This window comes from Drosophila grimshawi, unplaced genomic scaffold (assembly GCF_018153295.1).
Source record: "Drosophila grimshawi isolate 15287-2541.00 unplaced genomic scaffold, ASM1815329v1 contig_44, whole genome shotgun sequence".
Taxonomy (NCBI): domain Eukaryota; kingdom Metazoa; phylum Arthropoda; class Insecta; order Diptera; family Drosophilidae; genus Drosophila; species Drosophila grimshawi.
Window position 1 is genome coordinate 21,473,990 of NW_025063240.1, and position 10,719 is coordinate 21,484,708.

At 40.5% G+C, this 10,719-nt stretch overlaps 1 protein-coding gene across 1 annotated transcript; it reads left to right on the top strand.

Annotated features, from left to right (window-relative positions):
• The first annotated feature begins 4,255 nt into the window (after positions 1-4,255).
• On the top strand, positions 4,256-5,514 carry LOC6557872 (eukaryotic translation initiation factor 4E1). Its single transcript, XM_001983310.2, has 4 exons — positions 4,256-4,712; positions 4,788-4,887; positions 4,953-5,040; positions 5,149-5,514. Exons 1-4 carry the CDS (start codon positions 4,360-4,362, stop codon positions 5,307-5,309), a joined length of 702 nt encoding a protein of 233 aa, XP_001983346.1. The 5' UTR covers positions 4,256-4,359; the 3' UTR covers positions 5,310-5,514.
• The last annotated feature ends 5,205 nt before the right edge of the window (positions 5,515-10,719 follow it).

The window sequence follows — 10,719 nt, forward strand, 5'->3', positions numbered from 1 at the left end:
GGCTCGAAGGCTCAGGGCTCGTTGGCCGACAGCGGAATGGCCATAATGTCATTTAATTAAACGCCTGAGAGCAGTTGGTAGTTGGCCTGGACAGCCAGGACAGCCAGAACAGCCAGGACAGTTTGGACAGCAGTCGCTGTGTGTGTATGTATTCTGTTTTGTTTGTGTTTGTGTTTATTGTGCGCCGTTTCTTAGGCGTGTTTGGCGGTTAGCGCTGGCTAAACGGTTAACCAGAGGGGCAGTGAAATGGGTGGGGAGGGATTACAATTTAGAGACTGAGTGAGGTGGGCTGCGGCGTGAAGCAGTCCAGCAATTTACGTTCATTTGCATAGATATTAAAAATTGTTAGGAAGTCATTAGTAGGCATCAGTCAAATGACGCAACCTGCATATAAATGAAGCATAATTTTATTAGATGGCCAAGCAAAAAGCAGTTCGAGTTCGAGTTCGAGTCGGTAGCAGATCATTGGGCTGCTTTGACAAATGTGTGCTCAGTTTACCCCCTCACCATCAGTCTCCGGCTCAGTTTCAGGCTGTGCCCCAAAAGGCGTATTAATTATTAGTTTTAATTGCGTTTTGGTTTGGTCAGCCAAAATGTGGCCCAGTATTTTGGGTTGCAACTGTTGGGCTTAAAGCTTTTGGGTCAAAATCTTTGGCTTAAATTTGTAAAGCACACATTCACACACACACACACACACACACACACAAAGTTGTGTATATGTGCAATTAAATACTTAGACCATAATGTATTTTTCACAAGTTGAGCAATGTTGACCATTTGCTGGGTCTGTGGGCTGCGGTCGGAGCAGTTTTCCAGCCAGTGCTGCCCTATTTTGTGCAAATTATATGCGCCAAAGAAAACTGTAATGTGTCTGACACACAGAGAGGCGTATAAAGTGTGTTGCAAGCATTAACCCATCTACCATCAGCCACCCCCCTCCCCTCACCAACAACCCTTAGCCACCAGTCAAAAACTAAACCGCAGGCAATTTTATTAAATTTGCTGGCCCAGATAATGAGAACTACTTCAAAAATGTATCCAACTTGCTGCTGCTGCTGCTACTGCTGATGCTGTCGTTGCTGCTTCCTCTTCTTGCTGTTAGCTTATCAAAATTTGTAATTAGATTTTTCGTATACCTTCGGAAAATTTCGGTCGCGCCTCATCTATTTAAATGTTTGCGGTATTTTTCACTTTCTGCCCATTTACCAAGTTTGGCCGTTATTTGCTCACGTTCGGTTCGACTGTGCTGGCTTTCAATTGCACCCATCTAACACTCCCCAGCCCCAGCCCCACCCCCCACACCTCACACCCCACATCCACATCCAGTTCCGTTTCCGCCGCCAACGTTTCGATATTAAATGGTGCGCGTAATTAGATTTTAAATTTATTGTGCTGTGTGTGTTTCAGTTTGTTTTTTTCTTCTATTTTTTTGTCTCCTTTATCTATATATTTTTGTCTGCTTTTGGTGTGCACAACAATGCAAATGCAGCAATAAATAAACAAAGTGTGAATGTGAATCCAATGGCGACGTGGGCGGTCCCATTGGCACTGGCAAAAAAACAGCGGGCAACATTTAAAAAAAAGTTGGAAAGTTTGCGCAACAAACTGATTTTGGTTTAAGCGATGAAAATGTAAATAGCGAACACTTGACTTTGTAGCTTCTTAAATTAAATAATATCAATATTTATTATAATAGGACATTAAGTGTTTATAGCAATAGCTTCCTTGGTATTTCACTAGCTGCTATTTACAATCAGAGATCTAAATAAATGATTTATTCTGTATTATTTAAAAAAATAAATGTTCAACTTATTCAATTATAATTTTTGCAATTTAATTAACTACTCGGTTTGAAAAATCTGTAAAAGTCGCATTATCCTTTCAGTTTGGATTGCCATTTGAGTTATTAATAGTTTATCCAGGCGGCACTTGCTGCTCTGCTCTCATTATCTATTGCAGCTTGCACTTTTGGGCCACAATATTGCGGTCTCGTCCTGCAACGTTTTCATACACTGTGCCACACTGCGGGGGCAGACATTTTTGCTGACCACAGACAACTGACAGCGGACAGCACCACCGAGGAAGCGAGGGGCAGGGGACTAACTAGCCTTTAAATGATAATAAATATATGTAGGTACTCTCTGTATTTATATATATATATATATGTTTGTTGGCCAGTTGTTACAGTTGTTGGCTGGTTTTGGTGTGAGTAATGAGTGCTTAATAAGGCTTCATGGCAATATTTTCAAACCGAAACAGGACACAGGCATGCTACATATGTATATGTAGTTTGTCGCTTACATATGTGAAAATAATTATGCACATTAAATATGCGCGAATAAAGTGCAACAGTTTGGCAGCATTTTGGAAAAATTCATAAATCACAGGACGACATTGCAGCAGAGTGTGAAAACGATGAGTCGACGCCGTCGACTCCACGTCCTGTCAGATCAGCTGGCTGGCGGCAGTCAGCTCATATCCTGCCCCATGACGTGTGCGGTCTGGTTTCGACGGGTTCGGTTGAGGGGATGGGCTGGCGTCTTAACTTATTTACACATGTTTAAAACGCAAATGAGCCGTAAAGCGCTGATAATGCAACAAACTGACAATTGTCGTTTTTCAACTGATGTTGCCACCAGTGTTGCCACACACAGCACTGAAATGAACAGCGATACTGGATTAATATACTCTGGCAGACTGGATTTCATCCGTTTAAATCTAGATTTAATTGTCTAGCGGAGAATTTTGCATAATTTATAAACAGAAATTTAATTTTCTACTACTCATCATCAGTTGATACTTGAAACAAAATTAAAATAACCTCCTGCAAGGATATATGCAGGCAGGCCGTTATTTTGGTTACTGTATTTACTTAATATTTGGTTAATGGCATCAGCTTTCAGATTGTAGATTGCTTTGTGCCCTCGGTCAAATAAACCGCAAAAGTACTTCGAATCACGCGAACGGCTCTCAGATAGAGTCATTTCTCTGAAGCCTGCATACTTGCAAGATAGCAATAACAACAACAACAACAACAATAAGTGGAAAGAGGCGCAGTCCTGCGAGGAAGAGCTCAAATGATGCGTTCGTATCCCGCATCCTGTCGATGAGTGGCATGAATCGTAAACCTTCTGTGTATTGTGCATATCTCGTCCACATCATCCAATCCGGACGATGAACCATGCCCAACACAATGGCGTAAAATGTGTTACGGAAACCACAGCTGAGTGAACCACACGGTCCAGAGTCCACAATTTAAATCGTTTGCCAATCGCCCAGTGGCCATTGGACTACATCCTACGCGGCTCAATAACGCAGACAATAAAATTTTAACGTAAACTCCGCGTATTTTAAATGTGTGCGACGCACACCAAAAAAAAAAAAATAATAAAAGAAAAATTTAATGAAATTGAGAACCTTTTTTGTGTTGTACTTAATCAACAGTCAGGCCGAATCTGATCGAACTGTGGCACACAGCAACTCCACGAATTGGCTGAGTTGGATGAACTACTGGTCACCGTAGAATTTCTTTGATGCCAACTGCCAAGTTAACTTATAACTAAAGCAAAGGCATTCTGATCATAACTTGGTCCACATATTTAAATGCCATAACTTTATCACACGAAACCGATTTACAAAAGTCACATCTTTTGGTCATGATTTGAACTCTAGTTTAATACTGAAATTCAATATTAAAACCCCATTTTCGATCAACATTAAAGTACATTTAAAATAGATATTTCACAGAGTAAAATATGACTTAATGGCACTGAAAATTAAACTAAAAGATTTCTGACTGTAGAAAATATGCCATCTTTTAAAACATAACCTCCATTTAGCTACAGGGTATAGGTACTTGCGTGCAAGCAGGTCAATTGGTTTAAGTGCATAAACTTTGCCCAGGGACTTGGACACATTCAAAGTGTTTTTGTGTCATAAAATTAACGCTTTTATATGAGTGAAGGCATAAGGCATTCGATCCTATCGCTGCCACCTCCCGGAAGTCAACGACTGGCGACAAGCAACACAAAATTGCCACTCATAAGGGAATAAAATGTTTAGTGTTGAATTAGGGAGATGAGTGCTTAAACATGCTGAATGACTAGCTTATTATTTACGTGCTCATATATCCCACAAACACACCACACACACACACACACATAAATATGTATATTATAGGAACTGATAAAGTTTGTCAGCAAGCTGAGAAATTGGCTGTCAATGTGGACAGCAAAGTTCAGTTAGTTTTTGTGTGTGAAAGTATTTGAAAGCGAGCTGTAAAAGGAAATAAAGTCGCTTAAATTTTGAAGACGTGTTAAAAATTAACATTCGTATCAAGAGCATAAATCAGTAATAATCATGTTGTTGGCCAAACAGAATAGTTTCAATATACTCGACAGCGATACAGAGTTGCCTGCAGTGGATAGCAAATCCACTACCAGCCAGGATCTAAAACCCAACTCAGATGATGAGATGCCGAGCAAGTCGAACAGTAAACAGGAACTGATTCCCATACGCTACAAGCATCCGCTGGAGCATACCTGGACGCTGTGGTATCTGGAGAATGATCGCAACAAGAGCTGGGAAGAAATGCAGAACGAGATAACTAGCTTCGATATGGTGGAGGATTTCTGGAGTCTGTACAATCACATTAAGCCGCCATCGGAGCTCAAAATTGGTAGCGATTACTCATTGTTTAAGAAGGGCATACAGTAAGTTAGCACAGCCTAACCCATTCTTGTTGCTGCTGTTCTTGTTGCTGTTGTTTTATTTCTGATTCTGCACAGACCCATGTGGGAGGACGATACTAATAAAAATGGCGGCCGCTGGGTCATCAGCATTGGACGCTGCAGCCACATGGAGTTGGACAAACTGTGGCTAGATGTGGTAAGTTAAATTCGATGCTACACGCTGCAGGAAAACTCATTTCTCATCTGATCTGCGTTCTGTAGTTGCTAATACTGATTGGTGAGGCGGTCCATTATACCGATGAAATCTGTGGCGCTGTCATCAACTTGCGCAGCAAGACCAACAAAATTTGTAAGTACACACAAAACCAAAAAAGAAAGGCTCCAAAATGGGAAATAGGGCATCCACTTTTGAGAGTTGTCACATCGCATGTCATGTCAAATTGCGAATCCTTTGCAGCGATTTGGACCGCCAATGGACAGAATGAACTGGCCCTCATGGAGATTGGGCACAAGCTGCTTATTCTTTTGGGTTTGCCCCCAAACAATCTGCAATACCAGTTGCACAAGGACTCCATGTGCAAGCAGGCTTCGCTGGTCAAAGCCGCTTACATACTCTAAAGACCAGCCTGTATAATAATCAACGTTTGTCTATGCCAGCAGTTGTCACATCTGCCACCCACAATTCCCACTTCACACATATAACCAAACACATTTTAAGCAGCAACTGCGCGTGTATTCCAAAAATGTATAAAAAAATTGCAAGAAATAATTATATAAAAGTGCTGAAATAACTCAAAGTAATAAAGCTCAGCTAAACTGAAAATTACTATATATTATTAGAACCTGTTAGAAGGCTCTAGTTGAGAATAGTAGGTACCCTGAATCCACTCGTGGAATATTTTACTTTTAATAACTTATAAGTTCTCAAAATTGAGATTTCAGGTTATAAAAATATTGCAAGCAAATGAAAATTCTAATATTTGTGCTTTAGTATTTTTCTCCTTATTTCTTTAAGTTAACATATTTCCCAAGCTAATAAAGTATAAAATACCATTCAAAAAACATGACAAGAGCTTGGCTTAAAGGTGCATTTCACGAATTTTGTTGCAATAAAACAAAGATATAAAACGAAATTCCACTTGAAAATTGCTGGCGTATTTCAGGCGTTGGCAACACACATATATATCCAGATATATTTTATATAGAAATACTGTCAAAAATACTGCGAAATGTTATGCAAACATATGCAGTACTAGAGCTGGAAATAAATGCGCAAAAACAAATACGAAAAGTAAAAAAATGTGCTTGCTGCATAACTATTTGCTAGAAGTGGGCATGGTCCATAGTACAGTCAGCACTCTGTGCACTCGCGCAAGTACACACAGTGACTGCAAAAGATATATGTCCACTTGGCGCTTGGCTGGTCGAGCGCAAAGCTCAAGACACAAAAAAAGGGTCAACAATGGAGGCGAGCAGTGAATTCCGCTTCAGTTTCAGCTTCAGCTTCAGCACCGGCTTCTGCTGCTGACTGGTTGCAAGTTGCAAGTGGCAAGTGGCATCGAGTGCTGTGCCCGTAAATGGAAACAATTGAATTTTGATGAAATATGCAGCGTGGCAGCATTCAATTGAAATGTGTGCCCCCACAAAATTGTAACAAGATACCCTTGGGGCAAACGGGGCGTATGAGCACTCTATGCGCATACTTCAAGCCAAAACATTAGTTGGAATTGAAGTAGCAGGATGTAAGCGACTAATTAGATAACTACTCTAATCAGTGGAGAAAATACTTGTGTGAGTTATTGATTTTAAGACTTTAAGATGTATGGTGTAAAAGGTTCCGGTGAAGGTTATTAATCGGTTCCATGTGACTTTTTTGTTGCATAAGTTGCTGTGTAGTTTCTGGTTTTTGGTTCTTTCTTTCAAAAAGGTTTCCAAAATCTACCTTTTAACCCTACCTAAACCCTTCCTTCATCTGTTGGGAATCTATTTAAAAGTTTCGTGAATGTTTACTATATGTTTTGCCCGATTTTCACGATTATTTCAAAACTAGTTTACTCAAGTTCAAGCAGCAATAATAATACGCTCAGTTTCCCTTTTCGTTATCAGTGTACAAACATTTCAATCAAAATTCAAGCGACTGCTCTGTGGCACGTGCCACCAGCCAGTGACTTCATTATGAGGCAACTTAAGTTTGACAAAACTATCGTCAGTGTCGTCAAACCTGCACCTGTCTTGCTGTCAGTCACCCGATGACTGACTGTCGCGCCTTCTGATGGGCGGACTTGGCGTTCAGTTGAAGGGGCATCAAAACCGCACACGTGCCACATGTCATGCCGCCAACTTTGAGTTATTGCCACACAAATGCACAACTGCACACACACAACACACAACAACATTGCCGGCATTATGGGTTGCCCAGGTAGAGGTTATCCTTACACTTGCCCCCTTAACCTACCCCTCCCCTTGATCCTACCCCATCCGCCCCGCATTCTTACCTCTTTGCGCTAAAAAATTTAGAAATTAGTTGCTCGAAACGTGACTTGGAAATTGTTTTGCAGCTAGTTTTTGGGCATGTCGCAAGCGTGTGCAAATGTTGCACAACTTGTGCAGCATGCAACTTAATTACCAAATAAATAAATTATACTGCAATTAGTTAAGTTCTTTGCATAGTTGCGTGTGTATGTCTCGCATACATGTAAATGCAATTCATGTTTTGTTCAAATCGATTGACTTTGCAGAACATTCGATTAACTTTGCTCTGTGCATGTTTCACCTTGTATTGCACAGGGTGATTCATGTGCTGCTTGTAGCCAGTCTCTGTGTCATTCTAAACTAATTTATTGTGCACAAGTTTTTGGTAACTTTGACTTATGGCCATGTTCGTAAGGTGATCAGTAACACAGTGTCCCTGTGGGTAAACTTGAGACCCAAATTGGGTTGAGAGAATTTCAAGAGCTAAGCAATATGTGCCAACTAAGACCACTGCGTATACGTAATATCTGCAAAAAGATAGTTGGAAATGATTTCAGGCAACGCAATTACTGCTAAACTGCTAGATAATCAGCAACAATTAGAATGTGTCTACAAACTAACGAATGCCACAATGCGAATTGTTAAATTGTGTTCTTTTCTCTTTGCCATTTTTTTTGGGGTAGCGTCTGGCTCATCTCTCACATATATCAACACTTTTCATGTAGTGCCGCAGACAAGGCTTCAGTTTCAGTTTTGCGGAGGGGGGTTGGTTTTATTGCCACAGCAGCTGACCCAGCAGTGCCACGCCCCCACCCATACCAAACCGCCCACTTCTAACCTTTGGCTGAATACTGCTACTGCTGCTGTTTTGCTGTATTGTTGTATCTCTCGCTGAGCATTTTTATTTTTGGCAAAAGCAACGCAAAACACAACATAAAAATAAATTGCACTTCTGGCACTTAAATACAGTTGAAAAGTGGAGCGGCTGTTCCTGGTGGAGTGGTGGGGTAAGCTTTACTGTACAGGCAGCCGGCAGTCGGCAGCGGACACATGATTAAGTGGAGTTTGTGGTTCGCTCTTGGCGCACTAGGGAATACGCATGTAAATCTATTTCAGTATACATTATCGTCGTCCAGTTGAAGCTTAACTTTTATCATATAATAAAATGTAATTTTCCAACTCGTAATTCTCTGGTAATTAGAATTTATAGCAATCTTAATCGTTTTTGGCAGTCCGGAAACAGGAGAAAGCCAAAACACACACACACACACACACACACACAATGTGTGTGTTAGTGTTAGTGTAGTTGTTATTGTGCTTGTCTGTGTCTGTGTCTGGAATCTATTTGATAACATTTTGCCGCAAAGAATTTCATTAGCCTCACAAAAGAAATGTTAGACTTAGATTGTTGTTTGAACACCTTGACCAACAACAACAACAACAATAATAATAACAAAAACAATAAAAACAGCAACAAGAAGAAGATCATTGCGTTAAAACCACATCAATGCAAAGCATTTGAAATAAAATATTAATAAACGAATTCCGTTCAAACAAACTCAACGGGAGAATTTTACTTTTCAACAAATTTCCATTACGAATTAATAGGAATTTATGACGCCCGCAAAACAGCAACAGCAACAACAACAATAACAACAACAACAACAAATACTGAAAGGCACCAGAGACTCGCCTCACCTTAAAATACATGCATAACGAGCTGGGTAGCTAAAGGAGCGTGTTGCGGTGGGGAAAGTGTGGCAAGTGGGAAGTGGAGCAAGCTAGTCGGAGGACTTACTGCAAATATTTTGGCTAAAAATATTATTGCTATTCGAAATTTTGTTGTAGGTGCTTCTTCGGCTGCTGCGCGTCTCTTTCTCTGGAAAAATTCCTCTGTTTTCCTATATGCAGGCAGGCTGGAATGTCTGCTCCAACGAATTCTAGACAAAGACGTAAGTCAGCTCGAGATGAGATGGGATGACTCGAAAATACCCTGCACATGGGCAATAACAACTGAGTTATCCTTTATTAGATGTATTTGTGGGAATTCTCAAGTTTAAACAATTAAACAAACAAGAAAACTAGCAAGATATGTTTGTTGATATCCAAAAATCTATATGCAGAATATCAGCTCTGCTCCTCGTTCAGTCTCTTCAGATTCAGACAGCTCATCAAGTAAATAAATCCTAGAAGTGAGCAGAGTAATCTGCTTTGACCTGTAAAATACAGCTACCCCTTTTACACACATGATATTTTAATGGTTACGAGGTATGGGAAACAACGCTTAAAATGCTGCCAGCTATCTAATATATGTATAGCCTCATAAATACATAAATATGCTGTGCGAAATAACAACAATAGAAAAGCCAAGCGATTTCGTAGCATTTCTAGCCAAAACACACACATTTCTGCAAAGCATTTGAAGACGTTTGAAGAAAGGCAAACTATAATAATAAAAAGCGCCACAAAACCGCATCAAACGCACTACGGGATATTAAGCACAAAAGTTGAAGCAAAAGATTTTTCGGGGGGTGCAGGTCAGATCAGAGCAAAGCAGCGAAGCTGAACTTAATGAAATAAAGCACTTGCTTAACACACACACACACACGCACACACACCCGCACGCACACACAGAAGCAGAAAGCTGAACCCGAAAGCCAAAGCTAAATGCAAACCTTAGCATAAGAAGTCAGTCATGAAAAGCGTACGTGAGCAATGAAAAAGTCGCAAACACTTTATTATACACACACACACACACACATATATATAATATATATGTATAAATAGGGGAGTAGGGGGCATGGCAGCCACTGAATGCTACGCGCTGCGTATACGTAATATTTGCCATGTAGATAAAAGTCCAGTCTGATGGAGAAACAATGAAAGACAGCAAGTCAGAGAGCCAGCTAAAGAGAGAGAGTGAGTGAGAGATGGAGAGAACGAGAGAGAGAGAGAGATTCACACTCATTACTCATACGTCGCGTCATTGTGGCACACAGTCAGAGATAAAGAGCAAAAGACAAAGAAGCGCACCAACGAAAAACCATACGCAGGACACAAAACAACAGGAAACATTGGAAATGCACATAATGTTGAGCAGCTCATCGTCCTGCTGCTGCTTGTTGCCTGCTGCTGCTTGCTGGCTGCTTTCTGGCTGTGTGTGTGTGTGTGTGTGTGTAGGTAGTTTTGTTTGGTATTTTGGTATTTCAGACATGTTCACGGGCCCAGCTAATGCATAGTTTATGACACGGCTATTGCCCGAAAAGTGTTGGCCCAAATAGGGTCAGCTTAAAGCCCACAACGACTTGAGTAGTTAAGAAGTTTGCATATTGTCAAATGTGTTATCAGACACAGTATGTTGTCGGTGTGGGGCTCGTATACTTAATTTATTAATTCAACGGAGCAAATCATTGCTCAAAAAAGAAAACAACCTCAATCTCATTTTTTTTTTTGATGTGGCACGTGAGCAAACTGGCCAAGGATTAAGCTGAATGGCCGACAAATTTGGCAGGAAGTGAAATCGAAACTACAAAGTGCACTAATTTGAGGTGTCGAA

Bases quoted from the DNA above. Each gene is read 5' to 3' on its own strand.
- LOC6557872 (XM_001983310.2), top strand. From the start codon at position 4,360: ATGTTGTTGGCCAAACAGAATAGTTTCAATATACTCGACAGCGATACA. The intron at 4,713-4,787 runs GTAAGTTAGCAC...GATTCTGCACAG, and splicing joins TTGTTTAAGAAGGGCATACA to ACCCATGTGGGAGGACGATA. The intron at 5,041-5,148 runs GTAAGTACACAC...AATCCTTTGCAG, and splicing joins CAGCAAGACCAACAAAATTT to CGATTTGGACCGCCAATGGA.